At 42.0% G+C, this 27,129-nt stretch overlaps 2 protein-coding genes across 5 annotated transcripts in view; one reads left to right on the top strand and one right to left on the bottom strand.

The window, feature by feature from the left end:
• The window catches only part of clcc1 (chloride channel CLIC-like 1), a 39,695-nt gene extending 30,212 nt beyond the window's left edge, over positions 1-9,483 (top strand). For 2 of the 4 annotated variants that reach the window (XM_085982421.1, XM_085982422.1), the window contains exons 8-10: positions 3,437-3,534; positions 3,874-4,020; positions 4,411-7,573. In XM_085982421.1, coding sequence (XP_085838547.1) covers positions 3,437-3,534; positions 3,874-4,020; positions 4,411-5,280 — 1,115 coding nt within the window. In that variant the 3' untranslated portion in view covers positions 5,281-7,573. Of the gene's footprint in view, positions 1-3,436; positions 3,535-3,873; positions 4,021-4,410; positions 7,574-7,685 lie in introns of those variants that run through there. The other 2 variants (XM_085982423.1, XM_085982424.1) reach the window with 2 other exon arrangements.
• Positions 6,742-23,545, bottom strand: LOC147121893 (G protein-signaling modulator 2-like). The gene is made up of 3 exons (XM_085982429.1): positions 22,528-23,545; positions 21,014-21,234; positions 6,742-12,864 (listed from the first exon to the last, which is right to left on the bottom strand). The coding sequence occupies exons 1-3, from the start codon at positions 22,667-22,669 to the stop codon at positions 12,688-12,690; spliced, it is 540 nt and encodes a 179-aa protein (XP_085838555.1). The 5' UTR covers positions 22,670-23,545; the 3' UTR covers positions 6,742-12,687.
• Positions 23,546-27,129: the final 3,584 nt, after the last annotated feature.

The following is a 27,129-nucleotide window of genomic DNA, read 5'->3' as shown; positions in this document are numbered from 1 at the left end:
AAAATCAGTGTTACAGCTTTCATTGGCCTAGTAACGTTAAAGACAGACAAATTTTGTTAAAAGGTTACTGCATAAGATAAGAGCTCACTGAGTTGGGGGTAATATATTAGCATGGATAGAGAATTGGCTAACTAACAGAAAGCAGAGAGTTGGGATAAATGGGTAATTTTCCGGTTGGCAAACGGTAACTAGTAGGGTGCCACAGGGATCAGTGCTGGGGCCACAACTATTTACAATCTACATTAATGACTTGGATGAAGGGACCGAGTGTAATGTAGCCAAGTTTGCGGATGATACAAAGATGGGTGGAAAAGCAAGTTGGGCAGAGGACTTAGAGTCTGCAAAGGGATATAGACAGGCTAAGTGAGTGGGCAAACATTTGGCAGATGGAGTATAATGTGGAAAAGTGTGAGGTTATCCACTTTGGCAGGAAAAATAAAAAAGCAAATTATTATTTAAATGGAGAGAGATTACAAAGTGCTACAGTTCAGAGGGACCTGGGGGTCCTTGTGCATGAAACACAAAAAGTTAGCATGCAGGTACAGCAAGTAATCAAAAAGGCAAATGGAATGTTGGCCTTTATTGCAAGGGGTTTAGAGTATAAAAGGAGGGAAGTCCTGCTACAACTGTACAGGGTATTGGTGAGACCACACCTTGAGTATGCAGTTTTGGTCTCCTTATTTAAGGAAGGATATACTTGCATTGGAGGCAGTTCAGAGACAATTCACTAGGTTAATTCCAGAGATGAGGGGGTTGACTTATGAGGAAAGGTTGAGCAGGCTGGGCCTATACTCTTTGGAATTTAGAAGAATGAGAGGTGATCTTATTGAAACATATAAGATACTGAGGGGCACGACAAGGTAGATGCAGAGAGGATGTTTCCCCTCGTGGGGAAATCTAGAACTCGGGGGCGCAGTTTCAGAATAAAGGGTCGCCCTTTTAGAACAGATCACAGGAAATCACAGGAACCCCACAGTGCAGATAGAGGCCATTTCGGCCCATCGAGCCTGCACTGACACATATCCCACCCTATCCCCGTAACCCCACGTATTTAATCCCCCTAACACTAAGGGTCAATTTATCATAGGAGGAATTTCTTCTCTGAGGGTCGTAAATCTGTGGAATTCTCTGCCCCAGAGAGCCGTGGAGGCTGGGTCATTAAATACATTTAAGGTGGAGATGAACAGTTTTTTGCAAGATAAGGGAGTGAAGGGTTATGGGGAGCGGGCAGGGAAGTGGCTTTGAGCCCAAGATCAGCCATGATTTTATTGAATGGCGGAGCAGGCTCGAGGGGCCAAGTGGCCTATTCCTGCTCCTATTTCTTATGTTATGTTAAATGCATGACCAATGTCAACATATGGGTAAACTGGGAGATTGGAACAAATATTCATTGCATCCCCTCCCCATGTTACTGAATATGTCACAAGAGTGGGCATAAATATTGCAGGCCCTCTGCCTAACAGATGTCAGTTAGGGAAATGGTGCATATTAACCATGATAGATATCCTTGGATATAGTCGTGTTGGCAGAGGACTGTAGAATTGCAAATGTTAGACCCCTGTTCAAAACAGGGGAGAGGGATAAACCCAGCAACTACTGGCCAGTGTAACGTCAGTGGTGGGGAAACTTTTAAAGACAATAATTTGAGACAAATGTAATTGGCACCTGGAAAACTGTGGGTTAATAAATGAAAGCCAGTAAGGATTTGTTAAAGGCAAATCGTGTTTGACTAACTTGATTGAGTTCTTTGATGTAATGGAGAGGGTTGATGTGTATATGGATTTTCAATAGACTTTTGAGAGTACCACATAATAGACTTGTAAGCAAAATTGGAGCCCATGGGAATAAGGGCACAGTCACAGCATGAAGACGGAAAGCCGAGAGTAGTGGTGAACGATTGTTTTTTAGACTGATGGAGGAATACAGTGGTGTTCCCCAGAGGTCGGTATTGGGACCACTGGTTTTTTTTATATTAATGACCTGGACTTTGGTATACAGGGCATAATTTCAAAATTTGCAGATGATGCAAAACTTGGAAAAGTAGTAAACAGTGAGGAGGTTAGTAACAGACTTCAAGAGGACATGGACATAAGTGTGAAGTAATACATTTAGGTAGGAAGAATGAGGAGAGGCAATATAAACTAAATGGTACAATTTTAAAGGGGGTGTAGGAACAGAGAGAGATCCGGGGGTGTATCAACACAAACCTTTGAAGGTGGCAGGTCAAGTTGAGAAAGCTGTTAAAAAAGCATATGGGATCCTTGGTTTATAAATAGAGGCATAGTATACAAAAACAAGGAAGTTATGCTAAACCTTTATAAAGCACTGGTTAGGCCCCAGCTGGAGTATTGTGTCCTATTCTGGGCACCACACTTTAGGAAGGATGTCAAGGTTTTAGAGAAGGTGCAGAAGTGATTTACCAGTGATAGTACCAGGGATGAGGGACTTCAGTTATGTGGAGAAGCTGAGGTTGTTCTCCAAGCAGAGAAGGTTAAGAGGAGATTTGATAGAGGTGTTCAAAATCATGATAGAGTAAATAAAAAGAAACTTCCAGTGGCAGAAGGGTCAGTAACCAGAGGACACCGATTTAAGGTAATTGGCAAAAGAACCAGAGGCGATATGAGGGGGGGAAATGTACGCAGCCGTTTATGATCTGGAATGCACCGCCTGAAAGGGTGGTGGAAGCAGATTTAGTAGCAACTTTCAAAGGGGAGTTGGATAAATAATGAAGGGGGAAAAATTGCAGGGTTGTGGGGAAAGAGCAGTGGTGTGGGACTAATTGGATAGCTCTACCAAAGAGCTGGCTCCTTCTATGCTGTGTCTTTCTATGATATGACTGCATTGTTGGGCACTGAGAGTATCTGATAGAGCAGAGCATGTCAGTGCTGCTAGCAGTGGAAAGTAGAATATTATAGGCTCACTGGGCAAGTTTGTATATATAGACATATTTAAAAGGGAACATCCGCCTCTTTTTTTCCTAGACAGGAAGTGGGATGTTATTCTTTTTGTTTGTGATACAATGCCATGGGAGATTAAAAGAATTAAATTTGGCTCCAAACCTGCTGTCGAAGCATGTAAAGAAGATTCTTTACCTTGGCGATCCTTTGTTTATCAGTGTCTATTTAGCTCCAATCTGAAGACCTCGTAGCAAAATATTTAGAGTAGCTAATTTTGTATTGTCGGGTTGGCTACAGATTTTCCGATCGCTCCCAAACGTCCTATTTTTGAGGGGAGTGAAAGGAAGATTTCCAATTAGGACTAACAGCATTGGTTAGCCAGATTTGACAATAGGTAATCAATGTAACGTTGACTGTTTATATTTTGGGAGAATTTTGTAAATGTTATGCATAACTCTCTAATTTCTGAGGAACATGGAAGAGTAATCTTTTGTTTGATTTGTAAGCCATTTAACACTCAAGGATTCTTCTCTATACAGAGTGGTTCAGGCGAACATGGACTTTAAAGGAAGACCCTTGTGAAAAATACTATGAAGCTATCTTGGTGGATCCAATTTGGGAGGTTCCTCCAACCAAGGTAAAAATAAATAATAGTGGGTCAGAATCATACAATGGTTACAGCACCGAAGGAGGCCATTCGGCCCATCGAGCCCATGTCAGCTCTCTGCAAGAGCACTTCAGCTAATCCCACTCCCCCACCCATTCCCTGTAGCCCTGCAAATTTCTTTCCTTCAGGTACTTATCCAATTCCCTTTTGAAAGCCACGATTGAGTCTGCCTCCACCACCTGTTTAGGCAGGGCATTCCAGGTCATAACCACTCGCTGCGTAAAAAAGTTTTTCCTCATGTGAGGGGAATGCAAATATATTAATTTTATTTTAAATATCCAATGATGTAATTTACTTGGTTTTTTTTAGGCTCTGATGCTTACTGTAACAACATTTGTCACTGAACCATTGAAACATATTGGGCAACCCATCAGTCAATTTTTGCGTGATCTCCTTAAAGACCTACCATGGATGTTGCAGCTTCCTGTGACCCTGACAGTAGTATTAGCTGTTCTTGTAAGTATCAGCTTTAATTAACAGGTGGAATAGTATTTGTTTAAAATTATATTTTATGCAATAAAGGTTCATTTATTAAGAGTCTGCTCATGTATGTTACATTGGATTCCAACAGGCAATTGCACGGAATACAGGGATGTCTCTGTCTGCATCTCCTGCACCTTTTCTTCATTTATACTGGAAAAATCTGTCAATAGAAATATTTTCTGTGAGATGAAGGTCTGAAGTTAACGTATTAAAAGTAGCAGACTTTGCAAGTTATTTTTAAGTGGCATTATTTCTGAAGCACCTCTCAACTTCTTTAGCTCAGGGAGAGGATTTGCAAAATTTACTGTTCAGTGATTCTCAGACATTACTATGATTACCTTTTTTTGCTTGTGTGTTTTGCAGGCATTCTGCTATTCCTGTGGTCACGCAGTTGTTCGATATGGTTTATGTAGATCATTGCCAGATGTTGGTCCTCGAGCTCCAATTGCACACCATGATGCGCCATATGGTGTACAAGGCCCTGTTCAAAATGCTTTTTACCAACGGGGAGGATATGTGGATTACCAAGCTGGGGGAGACATTGGCTATGTTCCTCGCATCAGAAGAGATGCCAACCATGACCAGCCCAGTGCTGCAATTACAGGTCACAATAGGCCAAGAGATGTAAATCACCAGGGTGTGGAAGATCTAATGAACTGGGAAAGAGCTGGGATGCCTGATGATGGGAGAGGTGACAACCAGCTACGCAGAAGAAGAGTACCAGACCAGCAAAACTATCATTGTGCTAGGAACACTTCTCAAGAACTGGGGCCAATTAATGGGGTCTTTGCATCTACCGTACTACAGCCACCAGAGGAAAATGTACCATACACTGCACAAAATGTCACGGAAGATGATGTTGCTCACCAAGCTGGAGGGATTGTTGAACAGTGTGAAGGTGGTGATTTGCAAAATAAGGCAGCAGCTGGTTTGCCTGATAGTAAATCAGATAATCAATTACACAACAAGAGAAGAGCAGGCGAGGAGGATATGCAGAATAATGGACAAGTTCTTGAGGAACTTGGGACAACTGACAAGCTCTTTGTTGCAGTTTCACGGCTTCCATCAGGAAAGAGTGCCACAGAGACTGAAGTTACTGCCAAAAAGCCGACACAGGAAAGGAAGTTTGCAAATGAGGCGTCCTCCATAGAAAATGTGGGAGTGCAAGTAAGTTTTCCTGGAAATTTAGATACTTTTGTGACAGAAATTAAACCTTATTTTATAAATACTTAACTGCAAGATAGTAATTGGTGGAAGGGTGAGATTTCATGTTTTTTAAATAGTGTTGCAAAAATTCACTGTTTTACGTTGGCAACCTCTCATTGGGCAAAGTTTTATCAGTTACTGAACTCTGGGGAAAACCAGGTGCATTGTAATTATTTTTAAACATTCCTCTTAGAGAAGAAGCAGTGAGAGGATAGGGGAAGAAGGATTGGTGTGGAGGATGTTTGGATGAATAGTGGTGGTGGGGAGAACAACAGTTTGCTAGGGCCCATTTAGATGCTTTATGGATTGGGGACAATGGACATAGGACCATTTTCCAGCTGGGGGGCGGGAGTGGTGGTGAATGCAATGGGTGGCAGATAATTTTCTTGCTCAATGAGGAGGGGCGCATTGGGTGGAGATTGATTTCCTCCTCATTGAAACTGATGGGGGCTGAAACATTGGCCCAAAATTTAAGGTCCCCGTGATGGAGTATGCTCAGCGTATGCAGTCGTAAGCCTGCTGAAAGTCCCTGCAAGTTCCCGGTTTCTGCATGCGCGAAAACCCGGAACTTGCGATCTGGCAAGATACGCCTTGACAGATCTATCGAACCAACTGAGAAATCACTTTTGCTGGTGCAGAGTTGAGCTATTTGCCCAGCAATTGCCCATGAAACTCTTGCGGCTGGTAAAAACAGGCTTAGGGCCTGCTTTCACCAGTGTAAGGGTTAATATAAATCTTTAATTAAAAATTAAAAAATTAAAAATGATGCAAAAACACTTAAAATTAATTTATGCAAATATTGGCCCAGATTAAAATGTTTAGAATTATTTTTCAAAAGATTTAATTTTTATTGTATTTAATTAAATTTGAAAATCAGAACATTTATCTTTATTAGAGTTGTCTAAATTGTTTAATTATTTGCGGATTCCTTTCGGAAATGACTGCAATGGAATCCTTCTTTCTCATTGGAGGACCTGGCCCACTTGATCCCAGGGCCTTTATGCAGGCCCGAGACCCAAACTCTGTCGCTATGGAGCCAGGAGGTAAGTTCGGAAGTATTTCGCGGGTCAGAGGCGTACTCCGGAGGTATGCCTCCAACTGCAAATTCAGGGCCATATTCTCTTCTCAGTGGGGTCGGAGCAATGTGCCAGTGGCAATTCATCTTGGTGGGGAGGGGTTGTAGAGAGCGACTCGGTGATGGGGTGGGGCAGGGCCGTGGTGCTCAGCTTGGAAGAGGGAAGGCAAAATAAATGATTCTCGGGGTGGAGTGTGTTACAAATTTGCTGCACTATCTGGTTCAGTGATAGTCGCTTCCTTAAATGGTCATAATGCCTGATTAAGTTGACTCCCAACCCCCTCTATCCACTGGCCTGGTAATGAGACCCAAGAGTGTAACAGCGAAACTGTGTGTGTTCTGCACCAGATCGGTGTAGTCCTTCAGTTTCTTCAAAGATGAACCGAGTTAGCACTAACCAAGATGACGTTCAGTTTTAATCAAATCTGCTTTATTCAATGGTAGCCAAAATATACAGAACACTGAGTATGATGGGAGACACTTCATGCAATCAGTATGACAATAGTAAAGAACATGTGTGTGCCAATCCACTGATGGGCTCTTTACTAAACACAAAAGCACAAATTCCTCCTGATCAGGACAGAGGCTCCTCTTGCAGCATGTTGCTGCCTGCCCTTTTGGTGTCTGTGGGTCAGAGAGAGGCTTTAAAAGAAATTAGGACAGAGAGTAAAAGAGTTTGTCAACACCAACAACTTGCATTATCTGATCTGTCTGATTCATAAATCATGAAGGGTTTTGATAGAGTAAATAAGGAGAAACTGTTTCCATTGGCTGAAGTATCAGTAACCAGAGGACACAGATTTAAAGGTAATCAGCAAAAGAGCCAGAGGTGAGAATTTGTTTTTGTGCAGTGAGTTTTCCTGAGCAAGAGCCAAATTGTTGTTTGTGGGTGAGCAGTTTCTATAATGTACAATATTATTGGTGAAATGACACTGTGTTCTAGTCATGAGATTTCTGATTTTAACCTCATTTGTGTGATGTGTGTCTTTTTCGTTTTTGTATGGATTCTTCCTCCTGGACTTTCAGAATTAAACAAGTGGTTTGTCACTAATGTGGTGATGTAAATTATATATTTAAAATTATAAATTGTCAACTTTGTATATATTATAATGCTGAACAGAGTTTTAAATCATAAGGATTAAGTGTATGCTGGGGAAACTTCCTAATGTATGTAATGAATTTCTTATGTTAATTTCCCTATATCTCATTAAAGTTACTGAGATTCTCAACATTGCTCATATTGTATGTGAATGGAGTAACGTCAGTTCTTTATTTCACTTATTTTAAGTAATAATCAAAGTAGATTGTTTTTTTTCAAGCTTTGAGTTGAATAAATTAATGCTTGTCTGATCAATAGGCTGTCTGTTCCATAGGCCTTCAATAATCCAGAATCTGGAGAGAATCAAGAACATGAAGACTTCTGTTGAAGAAACCAACGTTAGTTATAGCATGGAACATGCATCTTGTAGCAACTGCTGGTTATTGGAATTTTCAGTCAAATGATCCCAAGTATCTTTCATACTTTACATGATTTTGTTAACGCAACGATTTGCATTTTAAATTTGGGTGGCGATTAACAATCGTCATGTGTTCACATACATCTACTGGTGTATAAAGCTTCAGCCTTCATGAACATAAAGTAAAACCAGTATCGGAGAAAAACCGGACCCTCAACATGATGCTTTCTTCAAAATAAGTTTTACATTCTCCCTGAAATGTTGTACATTTTCAGAAAAATTTGCAATAGTAAAAAGATAATTAAGTTAAGTTAATTTGAGGAATATACAGGAAACTTTGGTTTATCCAGAGGTTAACTGTCTGGAATGCTCGAGCCACCGGCAAAAATCAGGAGCCGTTTAGTTAGTTTTTTCTTTTCGTTGCTTTTTTTTCCCCACCAGTCAGGCTCTGCAAGGTCTCGCTGAAGCTGTTGCTAAGCTACAGAGATGCTTGCAAGGTACAGCCGACTGTTTAGAAGCTGTTGCAACAGGGTTTGTTGCCAGATACGGAGCTCAAAATCTCCGTATGTTTCAACATTAGCGCTGGTTTGTCCGGCAACAGCTTGGTGCCGGATAGCACAAAGTTTCCTGTATTGTGAATTATCTATAGTTCTATCTTTCAATCTAATTTTAGTCCTATAGTTTTAGATACAAAAATCATGTATTATAAAAAATGCTGCATGTATGTAATAAAAACAAAATGCTGGAAATACTCAGCAGGACAGACAACATCTGTGGCGAGAGAAACAGTTAACATTTCAGGTCGATGACCCTTCGTCAGAACTGGAAAAAGCTGGAGATGTAATAGGTTTTTAAGCAAGTGTAGGGGCAGGGAAAGGGGGGAGGGGAGGAAAGAAAAGAACAAAATGGAAGGTCTGTGATAGGATGGAAGACAGGAGAGATTACGAGACAAAAGAGATGATGGTGCAAGGTCAGAGGCGATGGTAATAGGACAAGTTAAGAAACAAAAGATGACTCAAAATGAAGTGTAAATGGCACTGGCTGAATGATCGACAGCTGCCATGAGAGAAAAACAAAATGGAAAAAAAAGATAGGGGCAGAGGTTATGGTCTGAAATTGTTGAACTTGATGTTGAGTCCAGAAGGCTGTAAAGTGCCGAATCGAAAGATGAGGTATGTACTTACAACCTTCTGTGGTTTTTGCATAGAATCATATTAGTTTCAGAACCAAATTCAATTAAGGTCACGATTATGATCGCAATGCAGCATTTTTTTCAATTGAATTTTTCTTTCTTCTACTTTCATTGTTAATATCTAGACTGGAATCAGCATTTGCTGGTCTGGTTCAATTTCCATTGTTTATTAGGTGTTTATCAACTTTAGGGAATTCTACAGATGGCACAAACTTTTAACTCAAGATTTACACTGAAGCTGTATCAATGCATCTTGAACCTACAGTTCTGAGACTGAAAGCTACCTGCACCAGTAGCAGTAGAAGGCCTGGTTTATCACTGATCTGTTTACATTCAGTACTGTCATGTAATTACTTCAATTTTTTTAAACTAGGCAATGCAAGAAATGTATTACTTGGCCACCTGTCTGTTCCTCTTGGTGCACTGTGATCATGTTTTACTGAGGTGCATCTGAAATGTGATAGCAATGTTAAATAAACCTGGAAGTAACCAAAACCACCTAAAAACAGGGACCCTAGTTCATTAATCTAATATGTCAGGTCAGTGGCTGTTGTATCATTTGTGATGTGCTGTTATTCGTTTGGGTTGCATTCAATAGCATTTAGAGAACATCATGCCAGCTTTGTCTTTCAATCAAAACATTTATATGCATATGTAATAGTTCAGTTTTAATGTACATTAGTTTGTCTGCTGATTTGTACAGATGCCTTTTAAACCAGAAGTATTATCACAGAGCACTGACAGAGGAAGGGAGCTGGATTAGTGGACAATTGAAATGACAAAGCTAGTGAAGTCTTAAGGTGGCAATTAGAGGAAGTGTTATCATTGGACACAACCAATTTTGGTATGTTTCGATGCAGTATTGGAACTAATTTTTAAACAAAAGTATTTTTAAATGATCATCTTCATTCCCAGAATTGAACACAATACTCCAGCTACGGCCTAACCAATGTTTTATAAAGGTTTAGCATAACAGCCTTGCTTTTCTACTCTCTTACTCTGCCAACAAACTGAGATGTTTTTTTCAGTAGCCTTCACCTTCAAAGATTTGTTACATAAACCCCCAGGTTTCTGCTGCCCCCTTTAAAATTGTATCATTTAGTTTATATTGCCTCTCATTCTTGATACCAAAGTTTAAAATCACAAATCTTCAAGCAGACTATTTGGTCCTGGTAGAGTGAGCACCTTGGGATGTTTTGCTACATTAAAAGCAATCAATGCAAGTTGTTTTGTGTACTTTGAGGTCAGCTCATTTAAATAATTTGTATGCTGCTCTCATTTAAAGGACGCAGCCACTGGCAAAGTGGGCGTGCTGCTCCATTGGACAGAGAGTTGCCCTGTTTGACATTCACATACTTTTCCTGGAAGTGAGCAATGTTCTGGTAGAAGGTGGCATCAAGGCTCAACAAGACTCCAGAAGAGATGCAGGAGAAGATCATATTCCTTAAGGTAAAACTACCCAACAGTGCCTTAAACTTCATTGCTTAATAGAGAGAAACACTTCTTACAGGCCAACTGGTAGAATAGTGTTAAGATGCAGATCATGTTGCAGGAAGCATAGGATGGGGGGGGGGGGGGGTATCTTGCTGAGAAGAGTAGCATGGATGGATTTGGTAGCTAGGGTTAATACAATTTTACCTATCCAGACAGCATGAACATATTGAAATGAGCCTGGGCTTTCCACTTCTGTGCGCATCAACCCATATTTCCATTCATTCAGTTTAATGGGCAGGCAGGTGCAGATGTGACGTACTGGTCCTTGTTTATCTTTTTTGTACAATGTCCAAAATATTCTATTAAAATATGCACATTTAATATAGGTTGAACATTGCACACTTTCATATTTGGGTTACTGACAAAATACCAACTGACTGAAGTAATTTTACTTAGCTTTTAGCCAGTACCTCTGGAAGCTATGTGAGACAGCAGACTTAAGTGTTTCTATTACAGATGTAATATCAGTAAGGTCATGATTCCACAGTACATCATTGCAAAAAAACACACAAGCAACATCTAATAGTTGCACTGAAAGACAATAGTGATCAACAGTTTAAAAAAAAAAAAAATCAACCTGTAGTCTTTGCCTACTCAAAAACATAAAATATAATGAAGTACTACATTCTACCATTATTCACCGTTTTATCTTGACTAACAAAGCAGCAGGCGCATAGGAACACCACCACCTCCAAGCCACACACCATCCTGACTTGGAAATATGTCGCGGAGTCAAAATCCTGGAACTCCCTCCCTGACAGCACTGGGGGAGTACCTTCACCACACAGACTGCAGCAGTTCAAGATGGTGGCTCACCACCACCTTCTCCAGGGCAATTAGGGATGGGCAATAAATGCTGGCCTACTAGCGACGCCCGCATCCTGTGAATTAATAAAAAAAACTGAATAGAATGCATCACTCCTTTTGCTGTGGAAGCACAAGAGATATTTTCAAACTGCTACCTGGAATCCTTTTTTAAATATTCTTAAACTATACAATGCCCCTCTACCAATGAGATAGACATTACCTCAATCTTGGCATGCCTGTTCACTCCCTTTACTATATATTTTGTTATAAAAGCATGTTTTGCAATTAGGGAACATTACCCATTTTTGTAAGTTAAAGGCAAATTAAACCAAAATGTGAAATGTTTTATAACATTAGCAAGACAAAACAATTTCTTTAACATGCCTTATTACTGTAGGCTTTTTATCAGAGAGTTGGATTAAAAAAAAACCTAGTCTGTTTAAAACAAAGTGTGCAGAATTGTCATGTTTTTCCACAAGATTGGAGTACTTTTGTTTATTCCCTTCACAAATGTACTATAAAAAATATACATCCTTTTACCCAACTGAAAGCAGGCATAGAACAAATGACTTGGAGATAGATTTGGAGCTTTAAACTTAGTGTGAAAACTCAAAACTAATACATCTAGAAATAATGTAAAAAGTTATAAATGCTCAGCACTAGATTTGCATTTATCAAGAGCTAAAAGCATTTCTTACAGCAGCAGTTATAAAAAAAAAAAAAATCCACAAAAATTATATGCAGTTCAAGTCCCTTCATTAAACTGCAAGAAAGAAAATCAGCACAAGACGAGATTGGCAGTAGAATACGTTAAAAAGGCTACAAATACTTTTTTGTACATCAGAAAATAGTTCCGTTACAAATACCAATGATTTCCTGTAGTAATTGTCTAAAATAGGTACCTGTAGTACTCTTTTTTAAAAAAGCAGTTAGCAGAAAAATGAAGGCAGTTGCAATTTTCTGCTAACAATTCTATAAACAATAGAATTAATTTTGGTAATGTCAACATTTGTTGGTTTTACATATCTGTTTTAGATAAATAAAAAAATCAGGATGATCCTTTTCCTGTTGTGATCAATGATGAAGAAAAGAAATAGTTTTCAATTAAAAAAATAGACTACTGGCATATCCTTTGACAAGTTTTTATAGGAATTGTTAGACATTGGTCCCATTTTACTACCTTTAGTAGTTTCATCTTTTGAATCATTCAAATTCCTGTAAAATTTAAAACAGACAATAAAAAAACACGGAGCAATAGCTCAATGCAAAGTACACTTATGGACAATAGAACCTTAGACAAGTTGACAGCAGTCCAAAGTGCAGTGTGAATTTTACCAAATCCCAGCTATTGTTTCCAATTTCTCTTGAATAATTAGTGTTTTAATTAACAGTAAACATGTCCATTCCATTCAATGGGGGAGGCACCGCTTTTGTTCCTTCACATTTGAGGGAAGTGCGACACGTTGTTCATTCATCCGTTTGGCCTGAGATCGCAGGATCAGGCTGAAGAAGTCTTCATCAGGAACAGTAATACATTTATGTACAGGTTGTGGTGGTGCACATCTCTGGTCATCCAGCCTGGAGCCCTGATGACAGATTAAGATATTACAGTAAAAAAAAATTCATATTTAAGAAACAAAAAATTTGTTACTTAAGGGTGTAATATAAATTAATCATCTCTGAAGTTTACCATTTCACCCACTTGTTGAGCACAGCTAATGTTACAGAATATTGGTTTGATATTAAACTCATTCACAACATGCATTCTTAGCATAGCTCCATATCTTTGTTGCATTTTTTTACTTTTTAAAAACACAACTGCAAATCTTTCATAGACAAACCATCAGTTTGCAAGCACCAAGTCAGAACACATATACATATTAAAACTAATACTTGTCCATGCCCAATGACCTTATGACAGGACAGTAATTTGGACAGAGGGTGGGATTTCCCCCAACAGGTTAGTTTCCTACTATCATTAGTCAATGAAGACCTTGAATCAGACACCCCATTGTTACGTTATCAGATGTGTGGCTTAAGTTTTCCCTAGGGGAATGAAGAGAACAAGATTTGAATGTTTTATGGCTATGGCTAAAGCTCCGTCTGTCTCCCTACTCCTCCGGCAACTTCTCCTTCAAGCATCTCACCTTAATATCCTTATTCTGTACCGCCCACTCAAATACCACTCCAGTTTTCTCTGAGATATCGGGCCAACATTTGCGATCTGAGGGTGGCCCGGGAGGAATGGCGGCTTGCGCTCCTGGGCATCTCCAGGCCCACGCGGGCAGAGACTCCACGTATCCCAGGGGCGCAAGCAAGTCATAGGCGCTCCTGGGATCACATGGGCCAGCCCAACCAATGGAAGAAGGGTATCCCCATTCATACTTTTGACAATTCCGTATGTACAGAACTGTCAAAAGTATGAATGGGGATTACCTAAAAAATACACCAACACATTAAATAAAAACATTTTTTAATTACATATTTTAAAATTAATTAAAATGCCATTTAATTAAATTTTTACAGAGCTAAAATAAACTTACCTTTTTGAAGAGTTTTTTAAAAACTCAAGCTGGTAAAAGCAGGCGTAAGAATGTGACAGGTGGAACATAAGAAGTAGGAGCAGGAGTAGGCCATACGGCCCCTCGGGCCTGCTCCGCCATTCAATAGGATCATGGCTGATCCGAATCTAGACTCACGTCCACTTCCCTGCCCTCTCCCCGTAACCCCGAATTCCCTTATCTGCTAGGAAACTGTCTATCTCCATTTTAAATTTATTTAATGTTGCAGCTTCCGCAGCTCTCTGGGGTAGCAAATTCCATAGATTTACTACCCTCTGAGTGAAGAAGTTTCTCCTCATCTCAGTTTTGAAAGGGCAGCCCCTTATTCTTAGATTATGCCCCCTAGTTCCAGTCTCACCCATCAGTGGAAACATCCTCACCACATCCACCCGATCAAGCCCCCTCACAATCTTATATGTTTCGATAAGATCGCCTCTCATTCTTCTGAACTCCAATGAGTAGAGTCCCAACCTACTCAACCTTTCCTCATACGTCAACCCCCCTCATCTCCGGAATCGACCGAGTGAACCTTCTCTGAACCGCCTCGAGAGCAAGTATCTTTTCTTAAATATGGAAACCAAAACTGCACGCAGTATTCCAGGTGTGGCCTCACCAATACCCTGTATAACTGCAGCAAGACTTCCCTGTTTTTATACTCCATCCCCCTTGCAATAAAAGCCAAGATTCCATTGGCCTTCCTGATCACCTGCTGCACCTGCATACTAACTTTTTGTGTTTCATGCACCAGGACCCCCAGATCCCTTTGTACTGTAGCACTTTGCAGTTTCTCTCCATTTAGATAATAACTTGCTCTTTGATTTTTTCTGCCAAAGTGCATAACCTCACACTTTTCAACGTTATATTGCATCTGCCAAATCTCTGCCCACTCACTTAGCCTGTCTATGTCCTTTTGCAGGTTTTTTATGTCATCCTCATTGCTTTCCCTCCCATCTTTGTATCGTCGGCAAACTTGGATATGTTGCACTCGGTCCCTTCCTCCAAATCGTTAATATAGATTGTAAAGAGTTGGGGTCCCAGCACTGACCCCTGCGGAACACCACAAGTTACTGATTGCCAGCCCGAGAATGAACCATTTATCCCAACTCTTTGTTTTCTGTTAGATAGCCAATCGTCCACCCATGCCAGTATATTACCCCCAATCCTGTGATTTCTTATCGTGATCAGTAATCTTTTGTGTGGAACCTTGTCAAATGCCTTTTGGAAGTCCAAATACACTACATCCACTGGTTCCCCTTTATCCACCCTGTGTGTTACATCCTCAAAGAATCCAAGCAAATTTGTCAAACATGACTTCCCCTTCATAAAACTATGCTGACTCTGTCCTATTACATTATGTTTATCCAAATGCTCTGTTACTGTTTCCTTAATAATGGACTCCAACATTTTGCCAACCACAGAGGTTAGGCTAACTGGTCTATAGTTTCCAGCTTTTTGTCTACTTCCCTTCTTAAATAAGGGTGTTACATTAGCAGTTTTCCAAGCTGCCGGGACCACTCCTGAGTCCAGGGAGTTCTGGAAAATAATCACCAATGCATCCACAATCCCTACCGCCATTTCTCTCAAGACCCTAGGATGTAGGCCATCAGGTCCGGGGGATTTATCCGCCTCGAGTCCCATTATTTTACTGAGTACCATCTTTTTTTAGCTCCCCCCCCCCCCCCCCCATGTTTATCCAGTGTTGGGATATTTTTAGTGTCCTCTACTGTAAAGACGGAGACAAAATATTTGTTTAGCGTCTTTGCCATCTCCATGTTCCCCACCACTAGTTTTCCGGTCCCATCCTCTAATGGACCAACGTTCACTTTAGCCACCCTTTTTCTTTTTATATAGCTGTAGAAACTCTTGCTATCTGTTTTTATATTTTTTGCTAGTTTACTTTCATAATCTATCTTCCCTTTCTTAATTAATCTTTTAGTTATTGATTGCTGGCTTTTAAATGCTTCCCAATCTTCTATCCTCCCACTAGATTTGGCTACTTTATATGCCCTTATTTTCAGTCGGATACTATCCTTTATTACTTTACTAAGCCACGGATGGCTGTCTTTTCTTTTACTCCCCTTTTTCCTCAGTGGAATATATTTATCTTGAAAGATGTGAAATATCTCATTGAATGTAGACCACTGCTCTTGTACCGACTTACACTTTAATCTGTTTTCCCAGTCCACTTTAGTCAATTCTACTCTCATACCTTCATAGTCTCCTTTATTTAAGCTCAGTATGCTGGTTTGAGATCCAACTCTCTCACCCTCAAACTGAATTTGGAATTCAACCATATTATGGTCACTCATTCCAAGGGGATCCTTTACTATTTTTTATTAATCCTGTTTCATTACACAGGACCAGATCTAAGATTGCCTGTCCCCTGGTTGGTTCAGTTACATACTGCTCAAGGAACCCGTCCCTAATACACTCTATGAACTCTTCCTCAAGGCTGCCATGCCCAATTTGATTAGTCCAGTCAATATGAAAGTTAAAATCCCCCATGATTATAGCTGTTCCCTTATTACAAGCCCCAACTATTTCCTGATTTATACTCTGACCAACAGAGTTGCAACTGTTAGGAGGCCTATAGACTACACCCACTAATGACTTTTTCCCCTTATTATTCCTCATCTCCACCCAAACTATTTCACTATCCTTTGACCCAATCTCATTTCTGACTATTGCAGTGATTCCATCCTTGATTAACATAGCAACCCCACCTCCCTTCCTAATTGTCAAATACCCTTGTATGTTTAGTTCCCAGTCATGATTATCTTGCAGCCATGTTTCCGTAATGGCCACCAGATCATACCCATGTGTAGTTATTTGTACCGTCAACTCATCAATTTTGTTACGAATGCTGCGTGCATTCAGATAAAGAACTTTCAAATATTTGCAAAAAGCGCAACTCTCCACCCGCAGAGATACTTTTCTTGGGCAGGCGGATGATTTGTCAAGAGAATTCTTGACAGATCGCAAGTGCCGGGTTTCAACGCATGCGTTTCGCACGTCTGAAACCGGCACTTGCACGGCCCCTACACACCTCGTATGCACCAGTAGGAATCGCAAAATCCGGCCCCCAGTCTCTGCTGTCCTCCCTCTGCCCTGAGCAACTTCTCATCTTTGGTGATTTCAACCTCCACCTCTTCTTGCTCCCTCTATTCTGAGTTCATTGCCCTCCTTTCCTCTCTTAATCTGTCCCTTCATGTCAACTCCCCCACCCATATACAGCCACCCCCTCACTATCCCTTCTGTAACCATCACCGATAAGGCAGTCTCCGACCATTTCCTTATATCACTCTACCCATATTCCCCTTCAATCTCCTAAACCCACTTTTCGTATCCGCCCTTGGGAAAAAAACTCTCCCTTAAGTCCCATACCACTGCACTTTCTAATTCCCAACTACTATTCTCCAGGACCTCTCTCCAGCTACTGACTTACTAAATCACACACTCTCTCTCTCTCTCCCCCCCCCCTCCTTGAGGCCCTTGTCGCCACTAAAATCATTACACACTCCCCCGGTATACCTCCCATCTCCGGTTCCTTAAGTCTAAGGGACGCAGACTTAAATGTCTGGCGGACAATTGGCTAGATCATGTAAAGCACTACCGGGTCCTGCTCTCAATCACTATGGACGGCATAAATAACACCAGGCTTCTCTTCACCACTAACAGACTTCTCAAACCACCCTCCCCTGCCGCCTCCTCCTCCCTCACCAACAATAAATGTGAGGAGATCATGGACATTTGTTCAACTGCTTCTGCTTTCAATTCTCTTCCCCTAGCCCAGCAGACCTTACTTCCTCTCAGTTTTACCCCATACCCTAAAATATGCATATTTCTCCCCTCTTGCCTTTTCAAAGCTCATCTCGTCAATGAAACTGACGTCCTGCTCTGTCGACCCTATTCCTACTAAATTACTGACCACCCAACTTTCTTTCCTGGCTCCCATGTTAGTGATATTGTTAACAGTTCTCTCTCCCTTTCCTTCAAATCTGCCGTCATCACCCCTCTCCTCAAAAAAAAACTCTTGACTCCTCCGTCCTTGCAAACTATCGCCCCATCTCCAACCTCCTCCCTTTCCTCCCCATTAAGTCCTTGAACGGGTTGTTGCTTGCCTCCTGAATCTGTGCCCTGCTTTCCCAGAACTCCTTGTTTGAATCCCTCCAATCAGGCTTCCGTCCCTGCCACAGTACTGAAATTGCTTTTACCACGGCTTGTCCGACATCCAACAATGGACGAGTAGAAATTTCCTCCCAATTAAATATCAGGAAGATCGAAGCTATTGTCTTTGATTCATGCCACAAACTCTGTTCCCTTGCCACTGATTTGATCTCTCCCTGGCAACTATCTAAGGCTGATCAAGTCTGTATGTAATATTGGTGCCATATTTGATCACGAATTGAGCTTCCTACCACATATCCGTTCTCACTAAGACTGCCCATTTCCACCTTCGTAATATCGCCCTTACCTCCATTTATCTGCTGCCAAAACCCTCATCAATGCCTTTATTACCTCTAGACTTGACAAGTCCAACGCACTCCTGGCCGGTCTCCCTAGTTCTGCCCTCCATAAACTTGGCCATCCAAAGCTCTGCTCCCCATGTGCTAACTCGCACCAAGTCCCGCTCACCCATCTCCCATGCTTGCTGACCTATATTGGCTCCTAGTTAAGCAACACCTCAATTTTAAAATTCTCAACCTTGTTTTCAAGCCCCTCCTTTTGCTGTAATCTCCTCCAGCCCTTAGACCTCTGCACACTGCCTATTCTGGCCTTTTGAACATCCCAGATTTTAAATGCGCCACCATTGGCGGTTGTGCCTTCAGCTGCCTAGGTCTTAGGCTCTGGAATTAACTCCCTAAATCTCTCCACCTCTCTTTCCTTCTTTAAATGCTCCTTAAAATTGACCTCTTCAACAAAGCTTTTGGTCATCTGCTTCAACATCTTATATGGCTGTGTCAAATTTTGTTTTTTTTTGTTAACACTCCTGTTAAGTGCCTTGGGGTGTTTTATTACATTAAAGGCGCTATATAAATAAGTTGTCATCATGACCATACTTGATATTTGTGCTTAGAGAGGGTATTTCCGTAGAATTTGCCAATGATAGTTATGATTTGCCTAGCATCTGTCTCAAATGATGATTGGTGTGTGAAATGTCTCAGTACCAAGTCTGCAGCAGAGAGCCACTGCACCAATTTCAACCCTCTAATTGTTTGAACAATTTTTAAGACTTCAAAGTGGTGAATGGTTGTTTTTCAGACTGGATGGAGATGTACAATGGTGTTCCCCATGGGTCGGTATTAGGACCACTGCTCTTTTTGATATTAAATGATCTGGACTTGGGTATACAGGGCATAGCATCTGAAAACCTTGAAGTTATGAAACTCAAATGTAGTAAACAGTGAGGAAGACAGTAACAGACTTCAGGGGGACATACAGACTGGTGAAATGGGCAGACATGTGACAGATGAAATTTAACGCAAAGAAGTGTGAAATAATACAATACATTTTGGTGGGAACAATGAGGAGAGGCAATATAAACTAAATGGTAAAATATTAAAGGGAGTGCATGAACATAAATCTTTGACAGTGGCAAGTTGAGAAGGCTGTTAAATAGCATATGGCTTTACTAATAGAGGCATAGGAGTACAAAAGCAAGGAAGTTATGCTAAACCTTTATAAAACACTGGTTAGGCCTCAGCTAGAGTATTGTGTTCAATTCTGGCCACCACAGTTTAGGAAGGATGTCGAGGCCTTGGAGAAGGTGCAGAATAGATTTACTAGAATGGTACCAGGGATGGGAAGTTCAGGTATGTGGAGAGACTGGAGAAGCTGGGGTTGTTCTCCAAGCAGAGAAAGTTGAGGAGATTTGCTAGGTGTTCAAAATCATGAACAGTTTTGATGGAGTAAATAAGGAGAAACTGTTTCCAGTGGCAGAAGGTTTGGTAACTAGAGGACACAAATTTAAAGGTGATTGGTAAAAGAACCAGAGACGACATGAAGAAACATTTTTTTACACCGCCTGAAAGGGTGGTGGAAGCAGATTGAATAGTAACATTCAAAAGAGAATTGGATAAATATGAAGGGAATGAAATTACAAGGCAGCAGAGTTTCTCCCCCTTCTTAAAAACTTTCATGAAGATGGTATATTCTCACAGCCCTCCTAAGCCAATTTCATCGGTGAGCCCAGACAATAAGGGTCCGCAGGCTATTGAACTGTGAAAGACATCACAGCCACACCCAACACTCCACCCATGTGTACTTTCCAGCAGCAAACTTGGCTGTTACTTCATCTTTCTTTAAATACTCCCCTCACAGCACATGTAGTGAAACTAAATGCAGCATCCCTAACTGCATTTGGTCTGTATTACTTAATGCTATAATACACATTGCCTGTACTTGGAAGCTTTTAGAGTCAAAATTTTACATAAATAGGAAGTGGTTTCCATTATACAGGAAAAGTTCTGATATCCGGCACCGACGTGTTGCCGATCTATCAAAAGTGCCGGACATGCAAAGTCAACGTTGAAGCATACGGAGATGAAAATCTCCGTATTTGACAACAAACACTGTTGCTCAGCAACAGCTCGTAAACACTCGGCGCATCTCTGAAGCTGTTGCGAAGCTCCAAAGATGCTTTCCAGAGCCTGCCTGTTAACAGAATGCTAGGAGAAGAAAAAAAAACTAACTAAAACGGCTGCTGATTTCTGCCGTTAGAGCAAAGCTTCCGGCCATACAACCTCCGGATAAACCAAAGTTTCCTGTAATTGGATATACTTGAGAACTTGATAAAACTCAGAATTACATAAATTTACAAAAGGAAAACAGGCCATGCTAGTGTTTCTTCTTCACATGAGCAGTAGTCATAATCCCATGTGCCCATTGTATTCCTGTCTCCCTTTATCCCCTAACCTATTCTTAAATGGTGACATGATCTCTGCATCAATCACTATCTCCAGTAGTGCATTCCACAGTCTCACAACCCTCCGTGTAAAAGTTTCCCCTGCTCTCGGTCCTAAATTGTTTACATTTAATCTCATGTGTTCCCTTGTTCTACGCCCCCGACACTTGGCCCAGGAATGGTGCAACAGTAGAATTTACACACGTGAACTGCAACTGATATTTTTTAAATGCAGTCAATAAAGATGTAAGGTACAAAAATATGACTTACCTGACATTTTACTAGCATGTCAAAGAAGGAATCATCTGGCTCCTTGCTGTCACCGCTGGTGATCAGGTGATTGAGAACAGAGTGGCTACTGTGCTGGTTAAGCCGCAAGCCTGGAAGATTGCTAATGCTTGCACGCTGGTCATCAAATCGACGGCTCTGAGAACTTGCAAGCAGATCCAAAAACTCATCTGTCTGTGGCGAGACTACTGAAGTAGAAAGAGCTGCAAGAATATTGGAGATATAATACTTTAGAACAAATTCCAACTGCACCTTCAATAAAAGGGCATTTTTTCCCCCGCTAGGTTTGAAATTCGGTTATAGACACAGTAATCTTGAAATACTATGCAGTTAACAGTATAATTACAGGAACAAATATGATCTGCAGTAAAGCAATACAATTCCAATGTAGAAATGCTTTCTAAATTCAGGGAAAGTACCAAATTAATATTTATACCCATACATTTAACTCTAAAGACCATTTTGAAAAGAGGTCACAGGTCTAATAAGGGTATCATTTATCAAGATTGGTGAAAATCTTAATGTTACAGAGACAAACTATTTTTTGGTCAAGTGCCTACAACATGAAAACCCATGTTTAAAAGATCTCCAAACCAAGCTACTGACAAATACACAGGTGAATTTCTGTTTGCCTTATAGTGTGCATGCTCTCTCCCTATAGGGACCCACTGCACTTATTCCAATCCAGAGAGTTTAGGTGCAGGTTGGCAACAGAAAGACCTGGGACCACAAAGTGTGCACAGGAGTACTGCTAGAGGGTTGACCAGCCAAAACTACACAGCTTACTAGCATAGAGCAGTAGCAAATGTTTTGCTGCTTGTGCAGATGGCAACAGGCCAGTTGCACAATGATTGGAGTAGTAGCTCTTGCAGTTAAAGAGATGCACCACCACTTTGTGCAGCAGCATGTACAGTTACATCTGTGCAGTGACGCCTTGGACTTTGCGAAATCCTGACTAATGGGGGGGAAAAAAGACTCTTATGCTGAAGTGACATCAGCCACTGGCAGTGCCATTCCTGCTCTGGAGTTTGGTTGAAGACCAGCTTGCAGCATGTGACAATCCCAATACAGTCTCCATAATGAATCAGTGCATCTACAAACATTGTTCCTCAGAAGTGTGGCATTACCTACAAATACATTCGGGAGAACAAAGGCTGTTGAATGCCATCTTCCTATGATGTAATCTAACTTGCCTGACATCCCTCTATTTCTTTACCTGTTTTTCCTTCAAATGGCATAAATAAAGGGATTCCTTTAGAGACTTTCACAGTGCCAAGGAATAGCTTTTTAGCAAGACTGGTTCAAGCAAAAACAGATCTAGAACCCCCTTCAGCCAAAGAATTGGCCAAAAATATGACCAAGAAAAACAGTAAAAATACCTAAAATAAATTTGATCGCACACAAAATTTCCCTGTGCCAACAGGGACAACCATATATGAGTGAAGTTAAGGAATGTAATTCCAGCATAAAGTCAGGAAAATTGAAATAACACTCACCCAACGTTTTGGGTGGGGTTGATGAGGCTGGTGCAGCCCTTGTCGGCCCATTCTGACTCTTTGTGAATGAACATCGTTGATCATCCATCCGATTGCTCTGGAACCGACTCAACAAGTCAAAGAACCCTTCATCTCCCAGCATACTGGAACTGATTCTCTGAAAACAAATTTTGTAAATTGTACATCAATGTAACACTAGCTGCGTTTAGTAAGTGCTACATAAGTTATACACAATCTGTACCGTACACACATTATCAAGGAGAATATATTCCTTCTCTTGAGGCAACTCAAGAGTGGGGATGATTATTCTGGAGAAACAGAAATTGAGAAAATATCAACAGCTCCCAAAGAAGATGCATTCAGATTATATAGTAACACTGTTATAATGTGAAAGTTATATGCAAACATCAGATTAATTAGGATTAGTCACGAGTCAAAAAATAGCTAAATTAGTGTAATGAACCCTAAAAGTGTCAGGCGTTTTTAACTACATTCTAAAAAGGGGAAGAGAAAACTACAACATGAATAACTGATTTCAAACGTCAACTGTAGATACATTAAATAATATTCTGTATCAATTTCAACACAAAGCTCAAAATTCACTTTTACATCATCTGTACACTACTGCCAACAGCTACTAGTAATTTAAATTTGCAATTAGCAACCATCTGGGCTGTAATCGTGTCTCTCCACATTGTGAATGTCATCAAAACTATACTACTGTATTATCACAGTTGGCATCTTTGCCATCTGCTAAAATGGTCAGCATCAAATAAAAACTTTTTCAATCTCAAAAAATTGCACTGAAGATAGTACTGATAATTTCCAGTCTAAAAAAGTTTTGACACTACATATACACACAATTCATTTAAACATACACAAAGTTCTTACAGTATGATCTCAAAAAACACGAGACACACTGAACACATGAATTATCAATTAATTTTTAAAAATGAAGTCATTTAGGTTGTTTCTGCTAAGAAGCTACATAAACAAAGTTATCAGGTGTCAGAGGCATACCGAGACTTAAGTCACAAATAAGAACATAAGAAATAAGAGCAGGAGTAGGCTATACATCCACTCGAGCCTGCTCCGCCATTCAATAAGTTCATGGCTGATCATCAACCTCATCTCCACTTTCCCGCCTGATCTCCATATCCCTCGATTCCTCACAGTCCCAAAATCTATCGATCTCAGCCTTGAATATACAGCCCTCTGGGGTAGAGAATTCCAAAGATTCACAACCCTCAGTGAAGAAATTCCTCCTCATCTCAGTCTTAAATGGCTTAACCCTTATCCTGAGACTATGCCCCCTTGTTCCAGACACTCCAGCGAGGGGAAACAGCCTCTCAGCATCTACCCTGTCAATCCCCTTCAGAATCTTGTATGTTTCAATGAGATCACCTCTCATTCTTCTAAACTCCAGAGAGTTTAGGCCCATTCTACACAATCTCTCCTCAGAAGACCGTCCTCTCATCCCAGGAATCAATCTAGTGAACCTTCGTTGCATCGCCTCCAAGGCAAGTATATCCTTCCTTAGATAAGGAGACCAAAACTCTGCACAGTACTCCAGGTGTGGTCTCCCCAAGGCCCTGTACAATTGTAGCAAGACTTCCTTACTCTTATACTCCAACCCCCTTGCAATAAAGGCCAACATGTCATTTGCCTTCCTTATTGCTTGCTGTACCTGCGTGCTAGCTTTGTGTTTCTTGCACGAGGACACCCAAATCTCTCTGAACACCAACATTTGAAAGTTTCTCACTATTTAAAAAAAATTCTGTTTTTCTATTCTTCCTACCAAAGTGAATAACCTCACATTTCCCTACATTATACTCCATCTGCCACCTTACTGCCCACTCACTTAGACTATCTATATCCCTTTGCAGACTCTGTGTTACTCCTCACAGCTTACTGTCCCACCTAGCTTTGTATCATCAGCAAACTTGGATACATTACACTTGGTCCCTTCATCTAGGTCATTAATATAGATTGTAAATAGCTGAGGCACCAACATTGATCCTTGCGGCACCCCACTAATCTGCCAACCTGAAAAAGATCCGTATATCCCTACTCTCTTTTGTCTGTTAACCAATCCTCTATCCATGCTACTATATCACCCCCAACCCCAAGAGCCCTAATCTTGTGTAATAACCTTTTATGTGGCACCTTATCGAATGCTTTTTGGAAATCCAAATATACTACATCCGCTGGTTCCCCATTATCTACATCCTAGTTACATCCTCAAAAAACTCTAATAAATTTGTCAAACACGATTTCCCTTTCATAAAACCATGTTGACTCTGCCTAATCATGTTATGATTTTCTAAGTGACTTGACACCACTTCCTTAACAATGGATTCCAGCATTTTCCCATTGACTGATGTCAGGCTAACTGGCCTGTAGTTCCCTGGTTTTTCCTCTCCCTCCTTTCTTGAATAGGAGGGAAGAGAGCAAGCGGGAGACCGGGGGGGGTGTGGGAGAGAGTAGAGCGAGCGGGAGACCGGGGGGGGGTGTGGGAGAGAGTAGAGCGAGCGGGAGACCGGGGGGGGGTGGGAGAGAGTAGAGCGAGCGGGAGACCGGGGGGCGAGCGGGAGGCCGGGGGGAAGAGCGAGCGAGCGGGAGCCGGGGGGGGGGAGGGGGAAGAGCGAGCGAGCGGGAGGCCGGGGGGGGGAGCGAGCGGGGGCGGGGGGGGGGAGGAGCGGAGGGAGAGAGAGACTGAGGAAGAGAGAGAGAGGAGAGAGAGACTGGGAAGAGAGAGAGAGAGAGACTGGGGAAGAGAGAGAGAGAGAGAGAGACTGGAAGAGAGAGAGAGAGACTGGGGAAGAGAGAGAGAGAGAGCGAGAGAGAGAGAGACTGGGAAGAGGAGAGAGAGAGAGACGGGAGAGAGAGAGATGACTGAAGACGAGAAGAGAGAGAGAGACTGGGGAGAGAGAGAGAGAGAGAGACTGGGGAAGAGAGAGAGAGAGAGAGACTGGGGAAGAGAGAGAGAGAGAGAGACTGGGGAAGAGAGAGAGAGAGAGAGACTGGGGAAGAGAGAGAGAGAGAGACTGGGGAAGAGAGAGAGAGAGAGACTGGGGAAGAGAGAGAGAGAGAGAGACTGGGGAAGAGAGAGAGAGAGAGAGAGACTGGGGAAGAGAGAGAGAGAGAGAGACTGGGGAAGAGAGAGAGAGAGAGACTGGGGAAGAGAGAGAGAGAGAGAAGACTGGGGAAGAGAGAGAGAGAGAGAGACTGGGGAAGAGAGAGAGAGAGAGAGACTGGGGAAGAGAGAGAGAGAGAGAGACTGGGGAAGAGAGAGAGAGAGAGAGACTGGGGAAGAGAGAGAGAGAGAGAGACTGGGGAAGAGAGAGAGAGAGAGAGACTGGGGAAGAGAGAGAGAGAGAGACTGGGAAGAGAGAGAGAGAGAGAGACTGGGGAAGAGAGAGAGAGAGAGACTGGGGAAGAGAGAGAGAGAGAGAGACTGGGGAAGAGAGAGAGAGAGAGAGAGACTGGGAGAGAGAGAGAGAGAGAGAGACTGGGGAGAGAGAGAGAGAGAGAGAGAGACTGGGAGAAGAGAGAGAGAGAGAGAGGACTGGGGAAGAGAGAGAGAGAGAGACTGGGGAAGAGAGAGAGAGAGAGACTGGGGAAGAGAGGAGAGAGAGACTGGGGAAGAGAGAGAGAGACTGGGAAGAGAGAGAGACTGGGAGAGAGAGAGACTGGGGAAGAGAGAGAGACTGGGGAAAGAGAGAGACTGGGAAGAGAGAGAGACTGAGAGAGAGACTGGGGAAGAGAGAGAGACTGGGAAGAGAGAGAGAGAGACTGGGGAAGAGAGAGAGACTGGGGAAGAGAGAGAGACTGGGGAAGAGAAGAGAGACTGGGGAAGAGAGAGAGACTGGGGAAGAGAGAGAGACCTGGGAAGAGAGAGAGGAGAGAGGACTGGGAAGAGAGAGAGAGACTGGGGAAGAGAGAGAGACTGGGGAAGAGAGAGAGACTGGGGAAGAGAGAGAGACTGGGGAAGAGAGAGAGACTGGGAAGAGAGAGAGAGACTGGGGAAGAGAGAGAGAGACTGGGGAAGAGAGAGAGAGACTGGGGAAGAGAGAGAGAGACTGGGGAAGAGAGAGAGAGACTGGGGAAGAGAGAGAGAGACTGGGGAAGAGAGAGAGAGACTGGGGAAGAGAGAGAGAGAGAGACTGGGGAAGAGAGAGAGACTGGGAGGAGAGATGGGAGAGACTGGGGAGAGAGGGGAGAGAGAGACTGGGGAAGAGAGAGAGACTGGGGAGAGATGAGAGAGAGAGACTGGGGAGAGAGAGAGAGAGACTGGGGAAGAGAGAGAGAGAGAGAGAGACTGGGGAGAGAGAGAGAGGAGACTGGGGAAGAGAGAGAGGAGAGAGAGAGACTGGGAAGAGAGAGAGACGAGAGAGAGAGACTGGGGAAGAGGAGAGAGAGAGCTGGGGAAGAGAGAGAGAGAGAGACTGGGGAAGAGAGAGAGAGAGAGACTGGGGAAGAGAGAGAGAGACTGGGGAAGAGAGAGAGACTGGGGAAGAGAGGAGAGAGACTGGGGAAGAGAGAGAGACTGGGGAAGAGAGAGAGAGACTGGGGAAGAGAGAGAGACTGGGGAAGAGAGAG

This window comes from Somniosus microcephalus, chromosome 3 (assembly GCF_052327205.1).
Source record: "Somniosus microcephalus isolate GS21.2 chromosome 3, FLI_Smic_1.0, whole genome shotgun sequence".
Classification (NCBI taxonomy): Eukaryota; Metazoa; Chordata; class Chondrichthyes; order Squaliformes; family Somniosidae; genus Somniosus; species Somniosus microcephalus.
Note: the sequence above shows the minus strand (reverse complement) of the source record. Positions and strands in the feature narration are given on the sequence as shown.

What these genes read in the sequence shown, in the direction of transcription:
- LOC147121893 (XM_085982429.1), bottom strand. Translation starts at nt 22,669, where the DNA reads ATGCTGGGAGATGAAGGGTTCTTTGACTTGTTGAGTCGGTTCCAGAGC. An exon ending in AACCCCACCCAAAACGTTGG is followed by an intron (nt 21,235 to 22,527) that starts GTGAGTGTTATT and finishes ATATTCTTGCAG; the next exon opens with CTCTTTCTACTTCAGTAGTC. An exon ending in ACATGCTAGTAAAATGTCAG is followed by an intron (nt 12,865 to 21,013) that starts GTAAGTCATATT and finishes ATCTGTCATCAG; the next exon opens with GGCTCCAGGCTGGATGACCA.